The sequence below is a fragment of the Hypanus sabinus genome, chromosome 16 (assembly GCF_030144855.1).
Source record: "Hypanus sabinus isolate sHypSab1 chromosome 16, sHypSab1.hap1, whole genome shotgun sequence".
NCBI lineage: Eukaryota > Metazoa > Chordata > Chondrichthyes > Myliobatiformes > Dasyatidae > Hypanus > Hypanus sabinus.
In genome coordinates, this window is record NC_082721.1 from 6,259,084 (window position 1) to 6,283,620 (window position 24,537).

A 24,537-nucleotide genomic window follows, 5' to 3' on the forward strand; every position below is an offset into this window, starting at 1 on the left:
CCTTCTCCCTGCCCCCTTCCCACTCTCAGTCCACAATAAAGACCCATATCACAAGATGGTATCACATCTCACAATATGTCATGAAATTTGTTTTCTTTTGTGGCAGCAGTACAGTGCAATACATAAAATTACTACAGTACTGTGCTAATGTCTTAGGCTCTCTGGTTTATATTCATATACTTAACACTTTTGCATGGTAGTGTACATTTGCAACCACAGAAACACCTCCAAATATAGGATCATTATGCATTGCTCTCTTGTCCTTTCCCTTTCCCTTCTCTGTACAGTTGACACACCGAGGGCGTAATGGACTTCTTCTGGTTCCCCTCCATTAGCATTTTAAAAACAGCCAGCAAACAAGGTGCCTTCTGAGTCCTTCTGAAGTGCCTACAAAACTTGTCTGCCTGACAATCATTTTCTGTTTTCATTTAATTTGGGATTTCCTGTGATTATCTGATTATCCTACACCGATGCATATCTCTGTAATTGGGACTTTGGATTCCATAGTTCCAGACAAAATAAGTAGATATTTCAAAATGTATCTGTAAATCAAAAAGACCCACATTAAAGTTATTTAAAGCTTATCCCATTTGGAAAAAGTGTGGTTGAAAGTTTAGATGTTATCTCGAGACGTATTCAGTGGTTGCTGTGAGATACGATAGGCTCACAACATTTGGTCCATTGCACCATGCACCACGAAATCAGCCTTGTGTGAGGCAGTGTCTTTCCTGTATAACCACCACCCAAGGAATCAATTAATTTAAAAGAAATTAAAATGAGTCATTTTTCTGACTTCTGCTTAGTACTTGCTCATATTGTCCCCTTGAACAGAAGAAAATGGCTTTTACAGGTGCTGTGAACCATTATGGACACTGAAAATCCTGGAAGTGCATCCCAATGAGTGCTGCACATTCTGTGCCTATCATGGATGCTTGATGCATTAATCTATCATCAGCACAGGTAAACAGGAATGAAAATGTAGAGTGTGAGTCATGTAGTTGGTCCTGATTTTCAACAAAATTTTATTTTTCTTGGAGATGAAGTCTTTACTGTGCTTACAAAGGGCCAGCAACACAGATGTGTGACATCCGTGATCAGAAGTCAGGCTGGCAGAGAATGGACAAGGACTCCTCTCTGTTGTTAACGCAAATGACACATTTCAATGTATGTTTTGATTTACACATGATAAATAAACTAGAATCTTGAAATTAGATTGCTTAGATGAGCAAAAACAATCCAGTTCCAGACAAGTAGTTTTTGACACTTTGACTGATTGGATGAGGGATATGCAATAATTCAGCTACAGATTGGATTGATATATGGAATGGTTAAGGCATAGACCTTTGCATTTTGTGTGAAATAGATATCTTCAGAAGTGGAAGGTAAAATGCTGTAAATGCAAATGTGTTTTTATGTGGTGAACGTGGGTAAATGGCTCATCTTTGAATTGGTGTAACAGGAGGTAGAGATGCTGTTCAGAGACATTGTTGGCTCTGCACCAGTCTGTTAGCCGCTGCACCTCCTCTCTGTATGCTGACTCATCGTTCTTGCTGATGAGACCCACCACAGTCGTGTCATCGGCGAACTTGATTATGTGGTTCGAGCTGTGTGTTGCACATGCTGTGGTCTGTGTACAGTATTTAAATGTGCTGACTGCTGTCACAGTTTCAAAACCAAATAGTCTCAGGTTTGTTGCAAATCTTATGTTTTTTCCAAATGTTATTGTTCCATAGGTAGTTTGCAGTACTCTTCGGTGATCTTGAGCCTTGCAAAAAAAATAGAACGTTAGGAATCCACCTAATTCCTATTGAGATAATCTGACACTATTTGTTTACCAGCACCATTGATGAGGTTAGTATTCCCCATCCATCATTACCATGCAAGAAGTGGTGGTGAGCTGTCACCTTCAAACAGTGCAATCCTTCTGGGGAAGGTATTCTGTGCCTTGAGAGGAAACCTGCTGATGCTGGTATTCCCATGTACCTATAGCCCATTGATATCATTGCAATTCATTTTTCAGTGTTGTTATTACTTGGATCTCACGATCAATAACTTCCCTGTGTTTTCTTGCAATATTGAACACTGGCACCATAGAACTTCCCCCCACCCCACCCCCAGGGCAGAAATAGCTAAAATGAGAAGACATAATTTTAAAGTGATTGAGAAAAGCATAGGGGGGATGTCAGAGACAGGTTTTTTTTACACAGAGAGTGGTAGATACATCAAACGCACTGTCAGTGGTAGTGATGGTAGAGACAAATACATTTAGAGCATCTAAGACTTTTAGATAGGCAAATGAATGAAAAGAAAATCGAGTCAAGTCACTTTTTATTGTCATTTTGACCATAACTACTGGTACAGTACACAGTAAAAATGAGACAGCGTTTTTCAGGACCATGGTGCTACATGAAACAATACAAAGACTACACTGAACTACTCTGAATATTGAGGAGTCTGATGGCTTGGGGGAAGAAACTGTTACATAGTCTGGTCGTGACAGCCTGAATGCTTCGGTGCCTTTTCCCAGACGGCAGGAAGGAGAAGAGTTTGTATGAGGGGTGCGTGGGGTCCTTCATTATGCTGTTTGCTTTGCGGATGCAGCGTGTAGTGTAAATTTCCATGATGGCGGGAAAAGAGACCCTGATGATCTTCTCAGCTGACCTCACTGTCAGCTGCAGGGTCTTGCGATCCGAGATGGTGCAATTTCCGAACCAGGCAGTGACGCAGCTGCTCAGGATGCTCTCAACCCCTGTAGAATGTGATGAGGATGGGGGGTGGGAGATGGACTTTCCTCAGCCTTCGCAGGAAGTAGAGATGCTGCTTTCTTTGCTATGGAGCTGGTGTTGAGGGACCAGGTGAGATTCTCCGCCAGGTGAACACCAAGAAATTTGGTGCTCTTTACGAACTCTACCGAGGAGCCATCGATGTTCAGCGGGGAGTGGTCGCTCTGTGCCCTCCTGAAGTCAACAACCATCTCTTTTGTTTTGTTCACATTCAGAGACATTGTGGGCTCTGCACCAGTCCGTTAGCCGCTGCACCTCCTCTCTGTATGCTGACTCATCGTTCTTGCTGATGAGACCCACCACGGTCGTGTCATCGGCGAACTTGATGATATGGTTCGAGCTGTGTGTTGCAGCACAGTCGTGGGTCAGCAGAGTGAACAGCAGTGGACTGAGCATACAGCCCTGGGGGGGCCCCATGCTCAGTGTGATGATCACAAATGGAGGGGAATGTTGAAGGGAGGGTTAAATTGATCTTAGAAAAGGTTTTAAAAGTCGCATTAGGGTTAGGGTTAACCCTAATGCGGGCCTGTACTGTGCGGTAGTGTTCTAATTGGTATCTTCAAGATTAAGATCAGATTTCTTTCCCTATTATTTGAAAAGATAACAGAAAAAAGTGTTCTATTTCCTTATTGCTATAAAGACCACAATAGAGTAAGAAAATAAACTTTATTTTTACACTTGGTACTAATAGTTAACAAAAACTATTTACAATTGTGCATGGGTCTAGTAAAATTTCAGAATACCCCAGAACTTTACCCTGGAATTTGTTGTGTTAACCTAGAAATTAATTTGTAAACTTGGCCAATAGATGCTTCAGATAATCATACTGGCATTAACAGTCAGACAAACATACTTTATTGATCCCGAGGGATCAATAAAGGGACACCCTATTGGCTCAGGGTGTCTGACACTCTGAGGGAGGAATTGTAAAGTTTGATGGCCACAGGTAGGAATGACTTCCTATGACGCTCAGTGTTGTATCTCGTTGGAATGAGTCTCTGGCTGAATGAACTCCTGTGCCTAACCAGTACATTATGGAGTGGATGGGAGACATTAAAGAAGGCTACTCAACCTATCCTGCCCATATCAGACCTACACACTGCAGTTCAAGCATTCCCCAGTCCTCTGCTGATTACCCTAAGCCTTTCAAATTATTTTTCCTGAAGTGCCTATTCAATTTCCTTTTGAAAGTTGTGATTGGCGCCTTTATCCACTTTCGCTGGTAGAGTTTGCAAGCATACAGCCATATGTTTTTTTAAAAAAGTTATTGTACCTCCTCTTTTGTCAATCATTTGTGGTTATGCTGGTACTTGAACAACTTGCTAATTGTGCAAATAAATAATGAGAACATGAGGAGTCGAGTCCTTGAAAGTGAGTCTATTGGTTGTGGAATCAGTTTAGCGATGAGGTCAGTGAATTATCCACACTGGTTCAGGAGCCTGATGATTGAAGGGTAATAACTGTTCCTGAGCCTGGTGGTCTGGGAGCTAAGCCTCCTGCACCTCCTGCCTGAAGATAGCAGTGAGAAGAATGTATGGTCAAGATGGTGAGCGTAATTGAGGGGTTAACCCCATTACCTATTTTTCTTAGACTAAGTAAATTCTGGGCATTGAATATCTAATATTTACAACCATTCTCAACAGAGAATATTTAATATAAACTTCTTCTAAAAAAAAATAAAATGCCTTTCAGCAAGTTATGCAATGAAAACATATAGTCTTATGTAAATACCTAGAAACAAGTTTAAATATCTTCCACAGGACATTTATTTTGTATCATAAGGTTTACTCAAATTACCAGTTACCACTAGATGCACAACAAATTGCCTTGTCAGATCACAGGATGTAAAACAAGTACAATTATACGTTCATTATCATTGTAAAGCACAGAACCCCCAACCTCTCAGTTCTCAGTTATTTAAGTCAGTGAGCTAAAAATATATATTTGTGATGCAGATGAAGATGAACTACTTTAGGAGAGGGTAAATTGGTTGAGATCGGCATGGAAGACTTAATTTTCATCAGCAGTGTCATTACATTTATATCAGCAGACAGACAGATTAATCACTCTGAATGGTATTTCCACCTAATTATTGTGTGTTAAATGAGAATAATTGAACAGGTTGATTTAGAGCAGGGGTGGCCAACCTTTTACATTCCATGTGTCAATTTTTTCACGCACGAGTTCAGATGCACCGTACAACTCTTGTACCCCCCATTCAATTCTTGTAAAAAAATATGTTAATATAGACATATTTAGCATTTTACATGATGTATTGATTTAATATAAAAACAAGATAAACATTACTGACCTTAATGAGACTTTTAACAAATATATTTTGTCGTCTTTTGATTTCTTCCTTTTTCTTAATCACATATTCTTTCCGTAACTCAGACCCAAACACTAGCTTCAGTTTTCATCTATTTCAATCTGATGTTGTTTTATAGTGTCTACTAAGATCATGTCTTCTATTATGTGAGAAAGTGTTTTCACAAACAATGCCAACAGTTTTCCTGACAGACCCACTATAAATAAGAACTAATTTTCCCACTGTTCATTGAATTCACCCTTACTATCACTTTCTGCTTTTCTTCTGCTAATTTTCTTTTGTACTTTGATGGGTAACTGAATGTAAAAACAAGGCTTAATTTTCGAACAACACACACAAAATGCTGGTGGAACACAGCAGGCCAGGCAGCATCTATAAGGAGAAGCACTGTCGACGAAGGGTCTCGGCCCAAAACGTCGACAGTGCTTCTCCTTATAGATGCTGCCTGGCCTGCTGTGTTCCACCAGCATTTTGTGTGTGTTGTTTGAATTTCCAGCATCTGCAGATTTCCTCGTGCTTGCTGCTTAATTTTCGAAAAAGTACAAAACTGCAAATGTTCACAAAGGATGAACAAAGCACAATTCCATAGCGCACAAGAGTTAGTTGTAAACTGACTAGCAAAAACTTGCAACACACCGCTGGTGAAGACCTCGGTGCCTCAGGATCAAACAAGCATCAAACGTGTATTGAACAGTTATGGAACGATTGCAGAACAAAAGTCCTTCTTTCCTAGTTTGACTCATTGAGCATTTTTTTTTAAATAGAAACAGATTAATGTGAAAGAAGATAACATTTGCCAAAAGATGTGCATGAAATAATAAAATCGCTAAAAATTGCAGCCTTGATTTTAAGATTTGTCATTATCATCATCATCATTACCTGCCGGGTCATATGACGAAGGCAATCGTGTCCATGGTTGTTCTTGGCAAATTTTTCTAAAGAAGTAGTTTGTTATTGCCTTCTGGGCAGCATCTTTACAAGATGGGTGACTCCAGCGTTGTCAGTACTCTTCAGAGATTGCCCGGCATCAGTAGTTGCTTAACCAGGACTTGCAATATGCACCAGCTGCTCATATGACCATCCACCACCTGCTCTCATAACTTCACGTGACCCTGATAGGAGAGGCTAAGCAGATGCTACATCTTGCCTAAGGATGGCAGGCAGGCTAATGGGGGTAAGGAACATCTTACATCTCCTTTAGTAGAGAGGTATCTCCACCCTGCTACCCCATATGTTTAATCAGTCTCCTGCTAATCTCTCCAGTCTCCTTCCTGAGATGTAGATGTTGCTTCAGTTCTATCCTCCAGGGCATCCCTGGTTTTAATTTTTTTGTTATTGACAGTTGTGGCTACAAGCTCTCAAGTAGGCTGTTCTGGAATTTTTTTTCCCCTAAGTATCTTCTTCTGCACCTCTGCACTTTTTCCCTTCTTTCAGACGTAATATTGGTGATGTTTTTCCTCACCCTTATGGGTTAGATCAGGTTGAACCAGGCCAACAGACAAGACTACCAGCCTGTAGACACAGGTGCCAATACATTTACTGATTGGGAGCCCCCACTGAAATTAATGTCCAGTGCAACATTGGGGTCAAAGCATTGATTAGACCTTCCGTGGTATGTCCAGAGTGTCTGCAGCTTACCCAAGATTTTTAATTCTATATATGTATGTTATATTGACTGGCTGCATCACATCTTGATATGGAACCATCAATGTCCTTGATTGGAAAATCCTACAAAAATAGTGGATATGATCTGAGTCCATCATGGGTAAAGCCCTTTCAACCACTGAGCACATCTGTACAGAGTGTTGTCACAGGAAAGCAGCATTCATTATCAGGGCCACCACCACCTAGGACATGCTCCCTTCCTGCTGCTGCTATCAGGAAGAAGGTACAGGAGCCAAAGGACTCACACCACAATGTTCAAGAATAGTTGTTACCCCTGAATCATCAGGCTTTTAGACCAAAAGGGATAACTTCACTCAACTTCACTTGCTCTATCACATAATTGTTCCTGCAACGTATGGGCTCACTCTCAAGGATTCGTCATATCATGTTCTCAATATTTATCGAATATTTATTATTTTTTTCTTTGTTTTTGTATTTGAACAGTTTGTTGTCTTTTACACACTGGTTGTCCACTCTGTTGGTATGGTCTTTCATTGACTCTATTATGGTTATTGGATTTATTGAGTATGCCCACAAGAAAACGAATCTCATGTTTGTATGTGGTGAACTAATAGCAACATTTTAATTATTCTGATTACTGACACCTTTTAAAACAATGAAATCAAAGTGGATCGGTAAGGCACTTATCTGTGCAGGATCAGAATGCTAAGTCCAGCAACAGAACCAACAGTCAGATGTGTTGACCTATAACTTGCAGCACATCCCAGACTTCTGCATTAGCACACATGTAAATCAAAATCAGGTTCATTATCGGTAATATATCTCATTAAATTTGTTGTTTTACACTAGCTATACAGTGCAAAACATAATAAGAAAAATACTGCATTATAATAAATAGAAAAAAAGTAGTGGAGAAAGCAAGTGAACACAAGGTAGTGTTCATGGATTCATAGTGTGCTCAGAACTTTGGCAGAGGGGAAGAAGCTGTTTGTAAAATGTCTGTGTATGTCCTCAGGCTTCTGTATATCCTCCTTGGTGGCAGTAATAAGAAAAGGGCATGTCCTGGGTGATGGGAATCCTTAATGATGGATGCTGCCACCTTGCAGCATCGCCTATTGAAGATATATACAATGGTGGGGAAGCTAGTGTCTACATGTACAGAAATACAGATTCCCAAGTTCTAAATAGCTGATAATCAATGTTTCCTTCAGAACCATTGTCTCTCAGTCAATATCATTGCTGGAATTAACTCAATGTAGCTCTGTGTCAAATTTTATTTAGTAATGCCTTTATGATGCACTTTGGGACATCTTGTAATTAAAAAATGCAGCATAGGTATGCTGCACATGATTTTCCACAGCAAACCTTAGAGCTCCTCTACACATAGATATTTTTCAAGTATTGTACAGCTTTATTGCAGTTAATCTGAATGTTAGCTTATGCCTGATTTTCCAGCTTAGTTTTGTGCATGTTAGTCTTAAAGCACCTCAACTCCACTTTGTGTGTTATGCCATATGTATCTGTTAGGTATTTACCTTGGATTTCACTACTCATTTAATGCTTGGGTTTTAAAAAATTCTCTCCCTAAACATAAATGGTCACTATAGTGATTTTCTGGAAAAAAAAATAGATGACCAGTATGTGAACAGTAATAAATATTCTCTTTACAGGGAAGGGTGAAGCTTGTCTGTCACAGCGATGTAAGAAAATAATTCGGTGTTGAATGTGTCTGTGACTGTAGTTTGAAAATGTTTGTGAAGTGGAAGATTGTTACAGCTTTTTTTAAATATTATTTTTGCTGAATTTTGGCACTTATCTTTTTCCATATTGTTTTTCAAAGGGCACACAACTTATTTTCAATGCTGCAAAAGAGCTCGGGCAACTTTCAAAACTGAAGGTAGGAGTACCACTACCTCTGTCAGGTGGAATAAATTCTAATATTTCCATTGCTCGATGAATATGATTGCAACCAGTGGCCTGGAACAAGTGTAACAAGGCCACCAATTTTGTTATAAACCTAAGTTTACAAAGCTATTATTGTTTTATCTATTGAAAGGTAAACACCAGCAGAGCCCATGGTACTATAGGAAAGTTACTGGCATGGTTAGAGCACTGGCTGATTGATAAGAGGCAGTGAGTGGGAACAAAAGAATCCTTTTCTGATCGGCTGCCAGTGAGTGGTGGTGTTCTGCAGGGGTCAGTGTTGGGGCCTCTTTTTTATGCTGTATAACAATGATTTAGATGATGGAATAGATGGTTTTGTTTCCAAGTTTGCAGATGATACAAACTTGGTGGAGGGGCAGGCACTGTTGAGGAAACAGGTAGGCTGCAGAAGGACTTAGACAGATTGGGAAAAATGGGCAAGAAGGTGGCAAATGAAATACAGTGTTGGAATATGCATGGTCATGCATTTTGATAGTAGAATTAAATGTGCAGACCTTTTCTCAACGGGAGAAAATCCAAAAATCTGAGATGCAAAGGACTTGGGAGTCCTTTTGCAGAACACTCTAAAGGTTTCCTTGCAGGTAGAGTTTGTCAGAGGAAGGCAAATGCAATGTTAGCATTAATTTCAAAGGGTCTAGAAAAGAAGTGGAATCAGAGCCAAAGTAAAAGCAAAAGAGAGGGCATACAAGGAAGCTGAAGATAGAGGATTGGGGAGCTTTTAAAAACTTGCAAAGGAAACTAAGTAAGTCATTAGGAAGGAAAAGATGAATTATGAAAGGAAGCTGGCAAATAATATCTAAGAAGATACTAAACGCCTTTCTAAGCATATAAAGGGTAAAAGAGAGCAGAGGGTAGATATAGGACCAATAGAGAATGACGCTGGAGGTATTATAATGAGAGATGCAGAGATGGCAGAGGAACTGAATGCATATTTTGCATCAGTCTTCACAGTGGAAGACATCTGTCATATATACCGGACATTCAAGAGTGTCAGGGAAGTGAAGTATGTGCAATGAAAATTACAACTGAGAAGCTGGTCAGGAAGCTTAATGGTCTGAGGGTGGATAAATCTCCTGGATCCTCGGGTTCTGAAGCAAGTAGCTGGAGAGATTACAGAGGTATTAACAATGATCTTTCAAGAATCAATCAATTCTGGCAACGGATGACTGGAAAATTGCAAATGTTACTCCACTATTTAAGAAGGGTGGGAGGCAGCAGAAAGGAAACTATAGACTCATTTGCCTGTCATCAGAGGTTAGAAAGTTGTTGGAATCGATTGTTAGGGATGAGATTGCAGAGTATCTGGTGGCACATGACAAGATAGGCTAAAGTCAGCATGGTTTCCTGAAAGGAAAATCCTGCCTGACAAACCTACTGCAATTTTTTGCAGAAATTACAAGCAGGGTAGACAAAGGAGATGCAGTAGTAGTGGTGCACTTGGATTTCAGAAGGCCTTTGACAAGGTGCCACAGATGAGGCTGCTTAGCAAGATAAGATCCCATGGAATTACAGGGAAGTTACTAGCATGGGTGGAGCATTGGCTGATTGGCAGAAAACAGTGAGTGGGAATAAAGGAATCCAATTCTGGCTGGCTGCCAGTTATCAGTAGAGTTTCACAAGGGTCAGTGTTGGGACCTCTGCCTTTTACGATGTATGTCAGTGAGTGAGCTGGACTATAGGATTAATGGATTTATGGCTAAGTTTGCCGATGACACAAAGAAAGTCGATAGTGTTGAAGAAACAGAGAACCTGCAGAGAGATTTAGATAGTTTGGGGAATGGGCAAAGAAGTGGCAAATGAAATACAATGTTGGAAAGTGTATGGTCATGCACTTTGGTGGAAGAAATAAACAGGCAGTCTATTATTTAGATGAGGAGAGAATTCAAAATGCAGAGGTGAAAAGGGACTTGGGAGTCCTTATGCAGGACACACTAAAGGTTAACCTCCAGGTTGAGTCAGTAGTGAAGGCAAATGCAATGTTGACATTCATTTCTAGAAGTATAGATTATAAGAGCAAAGATGTGATGTTGAGGCTCTATAAGGCGCTCATGAGACTGCACTTGGAGTATTGTGTACAGTTCTGGGCTCCTTATTTTAGAAAATATATAGTGACATTGGAGAGGGTTCAGAGAAGATTCACAAGAATGATTCCAGGAATGAAAGGGTTACCGTATGAGGGATGTCTGCAGCTCTTGGGCTATATTCACTGGAGTTCAGGAGAATGAAGGGGCATCTCATGGAAACATTCTGAATGTTAAAAGGCCTGAACAGATTAGGTATGGAGAAGTTATTTCCCGTGGCAGGGGAATCCAGGACAAGAGGGCACAACTTTAGGATTGAAGGACGTCTATTTAGAACAGAGATGCAGAGAAATTACTTTAGTCAGAGGGTGGTAAATCTGTAGAATTTGTTGCCATGAGCGGCTGTGGAAGCCAAGTCATTGGGTGCATTTAAGGCAGAGATAGATAGATTATTGATTAGCCAGGCATCAAAGTGTATGGGGAGAAGGCAGGGGAGTAGTGATGACTGGAAGAATTATATCAGCCCATGGTTGAATGGTGGAGCAGACTCAATGGGCCAAATGGCCTACTTCTGCTCCTATATCTTATGGTCTTAAGGTCTTAATTCAAGAGCAGTGATGTGATGCTGAGGCTTTATAAGGCACTGGTGAGGGCTCACCTTGAGTATTGTGAATAGTTTTGGGCTCCTCATCTCTAATGCTGGCATTAGAGAGGGTTCAGAGGAGGTTCATAGAACCATAGAACATTACAGCACAGAAGCAGGCCTTTTGGCCCTTCTTGGCTGTGCTGAACCATTTTTCTGCCTAGTCCCGCTGACCTGCACCTGGACCATATCCCTCCATCCACCTCTCATTCATGTACCTGTCCAAGTTTTTCTTGAATGTTAAAAGTGAGCCCGTATTTACCACTTCATCTGGCAGCTCATTTCACACTCCCACCACTCTCTGTGTGAAGAACCCCCCCCCCCCCAATGTTCCCTTTAAACTTTTCCCCTTCACCCTTACCCCATGTCTTCTGGTTTTTTTTCTCCCATAGCCTCAGTGGAAAAAGCCTGCTTGCATTCACTCTATCTTTCCCCATCATAATTTTATATACTTCTATCAAATCTCCCCTCATTCTTCTATGCTCCAGGGAATAAACCCTAACCTATTCAACCTTTCTCTGTAACTCTGTTTCTGAAGTTCCAGCAATATCCTTGTAAACCTTCTCTGCACTCTTTCAACCTTATTAATATCCTTCCTGTAATTTGGTGACCAAAACTGCACACAATACTCCAAATTCGGCCTCACCAATGCCTTATACAACCTCGCCATAACATTCCAACTCTTATACTCAATACTTCGATTTATAAAGGCCCCAGTGCTACTAAAATTTAGATTTTCTTGAGCCATATTGATCCCACTGTGTCTGTATCCCAGAAGAGACACTTAAATCTACTTCTCTACAGTAATTCAATTGCTCCTGAAACTCAGCCATACTCTTGTCATCTTCCGAAATCATGCTACAGTTCTCTTTTGCCAGACAAAACTCGTTTTTAAACCCATGACTGCTGTTTTGTTTACTGAACTGGGGTTGCTCCTGATCCCCAACATGTGCAGTGAAAAATTCTGATTCTTGTGGATAAATCTCTTCGTGGATATGCCCCTCTCAACATCTCTGACCTTTTCTAATGCTGTCCTGGAAATGTCTGATAACAGTAAAAGAGGAACAAAATTGCATACTTAGCAATACCTTTGGTGTGGAGAAAATAAAGACCATAATACTTGGATCTAAGAGCTGTTGGAAATCCACACAAAATGCTGGAGGAAATCAACAGGTCAGGCAGCATCTATAGAAAAGAATATATAGTTGACATTTAGAGTTCGAAGTCTCAGCCCGAAATGTCGATTATTTATTCCTCTCCATAGATGCTGTCTGACTTGATGAGTTCCTCCAGCATTTTGTGTGTTACCCCAATACTTGGGTAAGTTTTTTTCTGGTAAAATTAAGAATTGGTTAAAATTAGTGTGAGAGATTGTGTTTGTGATGTGATTTTAAAGTTATTGAAAAGCTCATTAAGTTTGATTGTATATTTCAGGATCACATGGTCAGAGAAGAAGCCAAAAGTCTTTCTCCCAAGCAGTGTGCTGTAGTGGAACTCGCACTTGATACTATTAAGGTAACCAAGACTTGTATTTCAGTAAATGTTTTCTGCTTATGTATGTACAGTATATATGTGTATATGCCTATGTGTATAGGTACACTAATAGACAAGCCTTTATAAGTAGTGCAATTTATCACCGAAACTCCACACAGTAAAGTAAAATTCACTAGATAAATATATATAGGAAGTTCAGGAATGTGAGATATTTAGTGAAATAACTTTCATAAGAAAGCAATGTAGCATTACATTTTGCTTCATTGGAAGTGAAAGCTGCATGAAATAAAGTTGCAATTTTAATAACAGATTTCAGGTCAGTTTTATTTATTTAGTCCTCAGTAGTTAATGGTCATTTTGTTAACCTGAACATTAGACACTCATTTTCTTGAAACTAATCAACTGTTTATGTAATCTCATGCTAATTTTTCCCTCCATTTTCTTTGCTGATTTGATCATTTCCATCACAACAATGCAAGTAATATTAAATTGATTTTTTTAATATTTTGTGGTGAAATGGAAGTCATGAGCAACATAGCCATCACACACGGTTTTCTCTCCAAGCATCAACTTCGCAGAATGATGCACTCCAGGTTTGATCAGTGATTGTTCTAGGATGTGGGAGACAGGTTTCATTGACAGAGTGATCTACAAAGCATATTTGGAGAAATACTAAAGAAATGAACAGGTAGAATAAGTCACAGTAGCATAGTAGTTAGCATAATGCTACTACATTGCCAGGGACCCAGGTTCAATTCCCACCACTGTCTGTAAGATGTCTGTACATTCTTCCCGTGACTGCATGAGTTTCCTCCAGATACTCCAGTTTTTTCCCACATTCCAAAGATGTACGGGTCAGTAAGTTAACTGGTCACATGGGTATAATACTGCAGTGCAGGCTTATTGGGCCATAGGACCCTCTTATCATGCTGTATCTCTAAATAAATAAATAGAACAGGAGGATCTGGAAGAAATTTGCCTCATGGGCTTTAACAGGGTTGGGAGAAATAACTGAACTAATTCTCACAAACTTAATTATTAAATGATTAAACTAGATGCAAGTGGTAGCCGGGACAAGGGGTGGGTTTTTGTGAGTGAATTAGGGAAAGGAAAGTGTTAATGGCAGGGGCAGAAAGAGTAGGGTTATAAGCAGAGTGTGAATCAAATAAACAATACAATGTGATTGTTCCCTCTTCTATTCCCGACTCTGACCTCTTACCTCTTCTCCTCATCTGCCTATCACCTCCCACTGGTGCACCTCCTTCATCCCTTTCTCCCATGGGTTCACTCCCTTTTCTTATCAGATTCCTTCTTCTCCAGGCTTTTACATTTCCCACCCAGCTGGCTTCACCTGTCACCTTCTAGCTTGTCCTCCTTCCCATTCACCCAGCATTTTATTTTGGAGTCTTCCCCTTTCCCACTCATAAAGAGGGGTCTTGGCCTGAAAGTCAACTAATTATTCTTTTCCATAGATGCTACCTGACCTGCTGAATTCCTCCAGCATTTTGTGTGCATTGCTCTGGATTTCTAGCAATGGCAGAATCTCTTGTGTTTATGAATTAAATGTGTTTGACATGTTGGGAAAGACAAGGCCACAAGGAAAAACAGACATTAAAGCTTGGCTGTTGATGTGGGAGAGGGAATTTATTTGGAAGAAGAGATTAAGAGAGCATAGAGTAGTGGATCTCAATTTAAAAAAAAATTTAACCTGTTTTATGTTATATGAAAATATAAATATCGCTTCTTACATTATTGGCAGCTTTGTATCAACTGCATTAACCCAAGGTCCAGGTGGAAGGTCAGAAGGAACTGTGTAGTTGCCTCCTTCATTTATTGTGATGTTATTTTCCAATTCAGCATTAGCAGTCATTTATTTCCATGGGTTTGTCTAATTCACACTCTTAATAACATGATTAATTAAATCTGATATCGAATCTTGTGGGAACATTTAGTTATGATCTCTTTTGGAACTGATTGAGAATCTCTCATGATTTAGCAATATTTCCATGCGGGTGGAGTTGGCCTAAAGAAGACCTTTTTAGAAAAGAGCCCTGATCTGCAATCTCTACGGTATGCTCTGTCGCTGTATACACAGGCTACTGATACCCTTATTAAAACATTTATCCAGTCTCAGTCATCTCAGGGTGAGTACTGCTTAAATGAGCCTTTCTTCTATGTTAGATATATATTAGCTGGTATTATCTGTCCTCCTGTTTTTGATATGCTTCCTGTAGTAGTTGGATATCTTTAGATGACTGTGCACTAATTACTGTGATCAGTATAACTGACTGTATAATACAAATAGTCAAAGTGCCATTGTTTATTTTTGTTCATGGTCTGAAAATCCAACAAAATCATACTGAAATATTCATTATTACATTGTCAGCAAAATGGCTCTAAAAGTACAGTTAAAACAGAAAATATGAGCACCACAATAGCGGTTAGCATATTACTGCTCAGAGTTCAACTTCAGCATCTTTTGTTAGAAAGTTTGTATATTCTTCCCCTGTGTGTGTTGGTTTCCTCTGGGTGCTCTGATTTCCTCCCACAGTGCAAAGAGGTACTGGTTGGGAGGTTAATTGGACATTGTAGATTGTCCTGTAATTAGGCTAGGGTTAACTCAATGGTTGCTGGGTGGTGTGGCTTGGTGGGACAGAACAGCCTGTTCCACACTGTATCTCTAAACTAATGTGCACCTTTATCAGTGGACTAGAATGTTCATTTTCTTCATGAAATAACTTGGAATTAAAAATTGATATTATATATGCTGAGTATACGAAATAAAATAGAAGAAAATGTTGAAGCACTCAGCAAGTCTGCTTGCATCTATAGAAGGAGAAACAGACTTTGAATATCAGATTGAGGAACCTTCATCAAAACTTATGAAGTGAGAAAACAAATTAGCTTTGTATCGCACAGTCATAGACAAATGAGGTGGGTTTCTCATGGACAGGACAAAGGAGTTATTTCTGTTATAATGAGGTAAAGATTAGTCAGGAGATCCCAATGTTTGTGGAATGAGAGTTGTCCCCAGGTCACCACAGTATTCTGTTGTTTTGAATTGTTCATAACCCTGTCGACTATTGTAATCGAAACAGTTCACAATTTAGAAATGTGTGGACCAACTAAGTTCCCGTACGGCAAAAGATGCCTTCAACCCATAGTAACTAGTCCACCAAATGCTTGTTTGTATTTCAGGCTATACATAGAGTGCCTGTAAAACGTATTCATCCCCCTCCACCCAGGCTTATAAGTTTTCATGTTTTATTGTTTAACAACATTGAGTCACAGTAGATTTAATTTGGCTTTTTTGGACACTGATCAACAGAGAAAGACACTTTTGTACTTTTGTGCTAATAATAAGAGGGATAGGAATAATAAGGGTCTATGTCTATGTTGACAGGCAGGTGAGAGGGCAATGAAATAGAAGTGGCACTGATGTCATTTCTTCTTGATGTCACACAAATTCAGAGGATGTCTAACAAACTTTGAAAAAACTTGGCATGGACAAAAAAATGATTCACTGTGAGTGCTGCTTAGATGGCAATATTGTGGAGCCCACTGTAAGACTACAGTTTACAGGGGCAAGAACATCAGGACCTGCAGTATGCTGCTATTTCCCTATTTTCAACTGCACAGGAATAAAAGCATCATCAAAACACTCCAGTTGGCAGGAGGTCCTAACTTGCCTTATCTTGCTGAATTTATTTTCCATGTTGAAATATGAGGGGGCTCAGTATATTGAGTTTAATTCTGACTTACTTACATGTGGCTGGGGTGAACCTGTCACCTTCTTGGACTGAAGCAGTTTAAAAAAATGCAATATCTGTCAGTCTTACACCAGGAAGGTGACTATTGCCTTTTCCTTTCCCAGCAGAGTCAGTTGTTTTCACTCTGCTTGCGGGTAAAAGTAGTCAGAATGGATGAGTGTTCCGGTTTGAAACTCTAACTTGATCTGTACAATATGTGCTTATTGACTGTGTGGTAATTGTCATATCTGATGATGATAGGAAGCCTGTGTGGGAGAGTTTTTAAAGTGGAAAGCCCATTCTTCTGTGGCAGTACCACCCTCTTCACCTCTGAGGTCCCGGTTCAGTGATACAAGTAGTCGTCACCACTGGAGCCTTCGTTGGTTGCAGTGGATGACCATGACTTCCTCTGTGCCTCATCATGCCCTTTGCTCTCCACAAAGGGTTGCAGAACAGCCTTTCCGGCAATTGGATCTCACTGTTGATCTCAGCAATCCAGTCCACCAGAAGTGACCTCGCACGCTAAGGCAGGCATGCCCCTTTTTTTTAAGAAAGAGAGGTGAGGAGTGGAGAGAAGATCTTTATCAAAATCTCCTTGTGGAACAGCTGCTCTTTATAACAGAAGTTTGTGAATAGTTTTATTAACTGCACATGCAGAATAATGGTGATACCTTCAGATCATCATCAAATGGACAGGCTTCCAATCCACCAACAAGCAGCTAGTTTAAAATGGCAAGTTGATATTTCTGTATGGATACACAAGATTTGGGTCCTTCCATTTGAATCACATCTTCAAGTAGAGTTATCAGCTGGGTGCTTAGATACATGTTGTAGCCATCTCAAAAAGGGCAAATCATTTGCTTTAGATGCCTTCAGTGATCAGTACACAGCAGTCTAGTCTGCAGAATGATAGCAGATGACAAGGAATTGGAGAGTAGTCCTACATGGCTACATAGACATGTTGAAGACTACAGATGAATAATTGGAAGACATAGGTTACAGTGATGGCAATCACATTAAATGTTATTTGTAACATAAGAATCTGATTCATTCTCATCCATCCAGCCTGCTGGAGTTGACTTCACATGCTACAACAGGCATGTTCCTTTATCACTGGGGTAGGAGGCTCACTGGCTAATGAGATCAATATTTTCTTGGAGTGGCTAGCCTCTGTTACTCTGGTCTTAATTTGTAAGCACAAGAGCACCTCTAATTCTGTATTAATTGATTCTGATGTCAATGTACAATGAAGGTCACAGTTATACATTATAGTATGTTGTGCCCAAGTTTAATGACTTTGGTATTTTGAGGCAATTTAGCAGAAATTATCATCCTACATTTATTGCAAATTCTTATTGAAACTATTATTGCTTGTATTATATTGTGTGTACTGTATTTCACTATCAATATATTTAGTCATTGCATCAAGCTCTATTACCTGAATGTCAAACAGAATATTGAATATGGGTCTTAAATTAAATGGGTTCAGAAATACATATGTAAGTGCGTGGAGTCAACAAACGTGAACTACAACATGATTGTAGTCATGTTTAATATGCTGTTTGAACTTACTAATCATATTCAGTATGCTTTGTATGTGTGTGCATCCCATGTCTATGGCAAAATAACATAATTGTGATGTCTGATGTATAATGTGTGTTTTACACTGCCCAATGTTCTAATACTGGTTCATTTTTTAGTTCCCTACTGAAAGTCTAACTTGTAGCATTTTTTCCTAACTAAGTTTTAGAGTTTGTTATCGCAAATGTTGAGATGGGGTGGGGGGGGGGGGATAACTGTACAAGATAGAATTTATGCAGTTGAAACCAGATATCTTTTTTTAAAATAAATCCATGGTTCCCAATTAAGATGTTAATCCATTATAGAATCAGGTTTAATGTCTCAGGCACGTATCGCAAAGCTTGTTGCTTTGTGGCAGCAGTACAGTGCAATGCATAAAAGAAAAACTGTAAATTAAAATATGAGTTGTAAATTATTAAATAAATAGTTCAAAAAGAGAACAAAACTAGTGAAGTAGTGTTCATGGGTTCATTATCCATTCAAAAATCTGATGGCGGTGGAGAAGAAGCTGTTCCTAAGACATTGAGTGTGAATAATAAATATACTCTGGAGTATGTAATAAATAAATATTGAATTATTGTAATAAATATACTCTAAAACCCTCTCAATTTTTGTAATCACCCAAATTTACCAGGGTAACCAAGCATCAAGTATGGTAAGGGTCATGGTTACATTGGTAGATTAATAGTCTATTAAGGGGGTTATGGCAATAACTTCATTCCAGTTTTATTTAACTACCTGAATGTTCAAATTAAGTTTACTATCGAAGTACGTGTATGTCACCTTATACAACCCTAAGATTCTTTTTTTTTTGCATGGATACTCAATAATTCAAATACAAAATAATAGAATCTATGAAAGACTGCACCAACTTGGGTGTTCAACGTATCAGCAAGGGTGAACATGAAACTGCTAGAATAATGTAAAAGCTTTATGGAAAATAAACATTTGTTAAAGAAAGTAGATCTTCACTTAACCCATGAGTGAATCCAGGGTCTAAATCCACAATACTGTGGTTGAATCTTATCTGCACTCTGAACAGACAGAGCAAACCTGACAAGTTAAAGGTTATATACTCATGCTCTCTGTTTTGCTCATCTCCAATGATTTTGTTTTTAAAAGCTAAGATTTTAGATGAAGTAATCATCTATGATAGTGAGTCATTGGTATTCTTAATGATGTTGGTGAACATTAAATTAAATATTTAACAATTTGAAATATTGGTACTTGATTTTTTGCAATATTTTCTCAAACATATTGAGAAAATACGTTGATTAGTGGTAAGGCCCTAGGTCATCAGCCTTCCTTTTTGAACTAAGGAAACTATACTCAATGGGATAAAACTGGAAAACAGGTGATTTGTACTCTGTAAATATTCTAGATTAGATCTTGCAATCTAGTTTAAATATTGGAGTGCCACGGTAGTGTAGGGTTTAACGCAACACTATTACAGCTCAGGGCGTTAGAGGTCAAAATTCAATTCCATCTTCTTCTGTAAGCTAGTTTGTGCATTTCTTCACATATGAGAATGTGGGTTTCCTCTGAGTGCTCCGGCTTCCTCCCCCAGTCCAAAGACGTATCGGTTAGTAGGTTTATTGGTCACAGTGAATTGTCCTGTGATTAGGCTCGGGTTAAATCAGTGGGTTGCTGGGCGATGTGGCTCGAAGGGCCAGAAGGGCCCATTCCGCATTGTATCGCTAAATAGAAATAAAATAAAGATTTTACAACGACACTAATACCATTACATGAACACATCCATAATATTGACTTTATAAAGGTAACAAAACTTAGTTCAGTTCATTTATTGTTTTTGACCTTTACAAACTTCTGTGGTTCAAAATCAATGTCTAAAACTTTTTTTCTGATAATCTTCATTTGTCTGAAGTTATTTATTAGGACAAGTGATACGTCTGTCTTCTGTGCATATTCTCACTTCAATTTCTTTCTCTTTTCATTTTCGCCTGCCGTCTGGCTTTGATTTCACAACTCAGTGCATGGTGGGAAGGGTATTAGGTTTACCCATAGCGAGGAGGTTTATCCTGAAAAGGGTATGTTTGAGCTTAATGCTGCTGGAAGTGGCAGCATTAGAATGCCTGGCCTTGAAACAACTGTTGAGCCAATACCCGAGTGGCACATAACAATATAAGACTGAGCAACCCAAATGGAGCAGTCCTTGTGCATGCTTTTGCAGCAAGCAGCTTTCTATGGTTAATCAACACACAATGGAGTGACTTGCTTGTTACAATTATGATTAGGAAGGACTTTTTCATTTGAGTTAAATAAAAGGTCTTTCAAGACCCTGAAATGGAATTTCTTCTGAAATAATATTCAGTTTGTAAGGAGAGAAAGAAAAAATATAAAGGCTTCAGTATATTTTGAGGAGCAGAACCTCTTAACTGATTTTTTAAAAAAAATACAACAGATTTTGTAGCTCATCAATTGTCTGATTTTTGAAGTCATCCTAATTGGATTCCAACTCCCAACAAACTGAATTGATGCGAATGTAGACTGGTATCTGTTATTTTTAATTGCATCAAACTCACCAGAACAGAACCAGTGGCATTATGATGGCTGAATCATTGCTTGCACTTGGTTGGAGGGAGAGGAAATGTACTTTAATCAATTAGGTTTATGCATGTGTCTCATTGGGCTGTCCCAGTTACTTAACTGGGCTCACTCTGCACTTAGTGAGTTTTGCACTGAATGCTTTGCATAGAGTTTACAATCACTGTTAAACAGCCTTTTAAATTTCTCTATAATTTTGTAGGATCTGGTGTGGATGATCCAGTGGGAGAAGTATCTGTCCACGTTGAGCTTTTTACACATCCAGGAACGGGAGAACACAAGATCACAGTTAAAGGTTAGTTGTAACAAGCGTTATCCACACTCCAAATCTTTTTTGTTCATGTATATTATTAAAATACATTTTTCTCCCTTAGATTCAGGAGTAGGGCACACCTTCCATTGAGCCTATTGTACCATTGTGGCTGATCCTGTCCCTCACATCTACTTCGGCACCCAGTTCCCACATCCTTCAAATGCCTGTGCTGCTTTTCAAACATACTGATTTAAGTACCTGTAAATCTATAAAGATGTTCAATCTATAAAGATGTTCAATCATTATGTTTCTTCAAGTCACCATCCATCCTGAAAATATACTCTAAAATTCTAGGCTCTGTTAACAAAAACACCTCAGTATATCAGTTCTTCTCTTTGGTTTTAACAAAATCATCACACATTCTTGTCATCTCCAGCATGCTTAAATCTCAGTTTCTTTGTATAGCAGTCATTCTTGATTGCTGAAATGTGTATTTTGAGCAGAATTTTTTGATGTTTGTATCTGAAATAATGTATGTATTGTGGTTAGCCTTTTTTATACATAAACAGAGCCTGACAAACAACCAATGTGCAAAAAATAATATACTGAGAACAGGAGTTGTAAAGAGTCCTTGAGCCCGAGTCTAGGTTAATTTGCATTAAAATGTGGTGAATGAAGTTATCCATGCTGGTTCAGTATATAATTCTTTATACACCATGTATAGAAAGATTCCTGCCTTTGTTCAAAAAAAATGCTACTACAATAACTGCATTGAACCATCACTGAACTGTTCCCGCAGCCTATGGACTCCCTTTCAAGCACTCTGTATCTCATGTTCTTGATATTTAATGTTATTTATTTATTATTTATTATTTTTTTTCTTTCGCATTTGCACAGTTTTGTTGTCTTCTGCACACTGTTTGTCCTGCCTGTTAGTGTGGTCTTTCATTGATTCTATTATGGTGATTGGATTAAGAAAATGAATCTGAGTTGTATATGGTGACATATGTACTTTGATAACAAATTTACTTTGAACTAGTTTCCACAGCCTTAAGTTATGCTTGACAATGTATATGAAACAAAATAAGCTAACAGTGATAGATTACTGTAACCACAATTATGACTGTTGGGTTTAATTTACTGGTTAATCAAATGTTATGCTACCCTTAAACTGTATTTAATTATTTTCTTGGTACTCATAACTAACTTTCATCCCTTTGCAGTTGTGGCAGCCAATGACCTCAAGTGGCAGACAACTGGAATCTTTCGTCCATTTGTTGAAGTGAATATGATTGGCCCTCACCTTAGTGACAAGAAAAGGAGGTTTGCCACCAAATCCAAAAACAACAGCTGGGCTCCAAAGTTTAATGAAACCTTTCAATTGTACGTATCTTTTTCATATTGTTTTTACCCAAATCTTTCCTTTTAAGATTAGTGTGCAAACTTAAAGCACACGGTATTGGGGTTATGGTATTGATGTGGATAGAGAATTGGTTGACAGACAGGAAGCAAAGAGTGGGAGTAAACGGGACCTTTTCAGAATGGCAGGCAGTGACTAGTGGGGTACCATAAGGCTCAGTGCTGGGACCCCAATTGATTGCAATATATATTAATGATTTAGACGAGGGAATTAAATGCAGCATCTCCAAGTTTGCAGATGACACGAAGCTGGGCGGCGGTGTTAGCTGTGAGAAGGATGCTAAGAGGATGCAGGGTGACTTGGATAGGTTAGGTGAGTGGGCAAATTCATGGCAGATGCAATTTAATGTGGATAAATGTGAGGTTATCCACTTTGGTTGCAAGAACAGGAAAACAGATTATTATCTGAACGGTGGCCGATTAGGAAAAGGGGAGATGCAATGAGACCTGGGTGTCATTGTACACCAGTCATTGAAGGTGGGCATGCAGGTACAGCAGGTGGTGAAAAAGGCAAATGGTATGTTGGCATTCATAGCAAAAGGATTTGAGTACAGGAGCAGGGAGGTTCTACTGCAGTTGTACAAGGCCTTGGTAAGACTGCACCTAGAATATTGTGTGCAGTTTTGGTCCCCTAATCTGAGGAAAGACATTCTTGCCATAGAGGGAGTACAGAGAAGGTTCACCAGATTGATTCCTGGAATGGCAGGACTTTCATATGAAGAAAGACTGGATTGACTGGGCTTATACTCACTGGAATTTAGAAGATTGAGGGGGGATCTTATTGAAATGTATAAAATTCTAAAGGGCTGGACAGGTTAGATGCAGGAAGATTGTTTCCGATGTTGGGGAAGTCCAGAACGAGGGGTCACAGTTTAAGGATAAAGGGGAAGCCTTTTAGGACCGAGATAAGGAAAAACTCCTTCACACAGAGAGTGGTGAATCTGTGGAATTCTCTGCCACAGGAAACAGTTGAGGCCGGTTCATTGGCTATATTTAAGGGGAAGTTAGATATGGCCCTTGTGGCTAAAGGGATCGGGGGTATGGAGAGAAAGCAGGTACAGGGTTCTGAGTTGGATGATCAGCCATGATCATACTGAATGGCAGTGCAGGCTCGAAGGGCCAAGTGACCTACTCCTGCACCTATTTTCTATGTTTCTAAGTGACTTAACAATTACTCCAAAAAGGCAAACATCATTTCTTAATTAAGGAGTGGATAGATATCTTAGTAACTCAGTGGACCATTCTTTTTCCTTCACACTGCTCAACTCTTGGATGTTGTCTACATCAGGGTTTCTAACCTTGGTTAATGTTATTGGTCCATAGCAGAAAAAAGGTTGGGAACCCCTGGTCTGCATGAATTTTAGTATGGCATTTGATGGGGTTCCATTGTGACTTGGCTGTGTGGATTCAGATTTGGCTTGCCCATTAGAAGATACAAGACAGTGGTCAGAGTTTTATTCTAACTGTTGGTGGTACAGTGGGCCCTCTTCTGTTTGATGTAGATAAATGACCTGGCTGAAGACAGTGATGGTTAGATGAAACATTTGTAAATGAGGCTGTTGTGTATAATACAAGATTGCTGAAGGACACAGCAGGATATAGATCAATTGAAGATATGGATGGAGAAATGGCAGATGGACTTTAATCTGGTCAAATGTATGGTGTTGCACTTTGGGAAATCAAATTTAATAGGCAGGATTCTTAACATTTGCTGCACCTTTTGATAGGGTGCTAACAAAGGCATATGGCATTTTGCTTTTATTTGTCAAGGAACTGAATTCAAGAGTCAGTTCAAGCTTATTGTATCTGACTGTACATAATGAAACAACAGTCCTCCTGACCGTGGTGCACCCATAAAATACAAGATAAAATATTACCATAAATAAGTGATTAAGTATAATTCAAAACACATGTAGTGTGCAGTACAAGTAAACAGCTTGTTGTCCTAGTGACAAGGGCTCAGTGGTGGCAATGTATTCAATAGTCTCACAGCCTGAGGTAAAGAAGCTGTTACCCAGTCTGGAAGTCCTTGTCCTGATGCTAGAAGATAGATGGGTACATGAATAGCAAGAGACTGGAGGGATATGGACCATGTGCAGGCAGAAGAGTTCGGTTTAATCAGATGTCATT

At 39.2% G+C, this 24,537-nt stretch overlaps 1 protein-coding gene across 1 annotated transcript in view; it reads left to right on the forward strand.

Moving 5' to 3' along the window:
• The window catches only part of unc13a (unc-13 homolog A (C. elegans)), a 299,553-nt gene that overhangs the window by 267,511 nt on the left and 7,505 nt on the right, over positions 1–24,537 (forward strand). Inside the window, exons 35-39 of the mRNA XM_059992392.1 lie at positions 8,579–8,635; positions 12,781–12,861; positions 14,837–14,984; positions 20,938–21,030; positions 22,212–22,371. Coding sequence (XP_059848375.1) covers positions 8,579–8,635; positions 12,781–12,861; positions 14,837–14,984; positions 20,938–21,030; positions 22,212–22,371 — 539 coding nt within the window. The remainder of the gene's footprint in view (positions 1–8,578; positions 8,636–12,780; positions 12,862–14,836; positions 14,985–20,937; positions 21,031–22,211; positions 22,372–24,537) is intronic.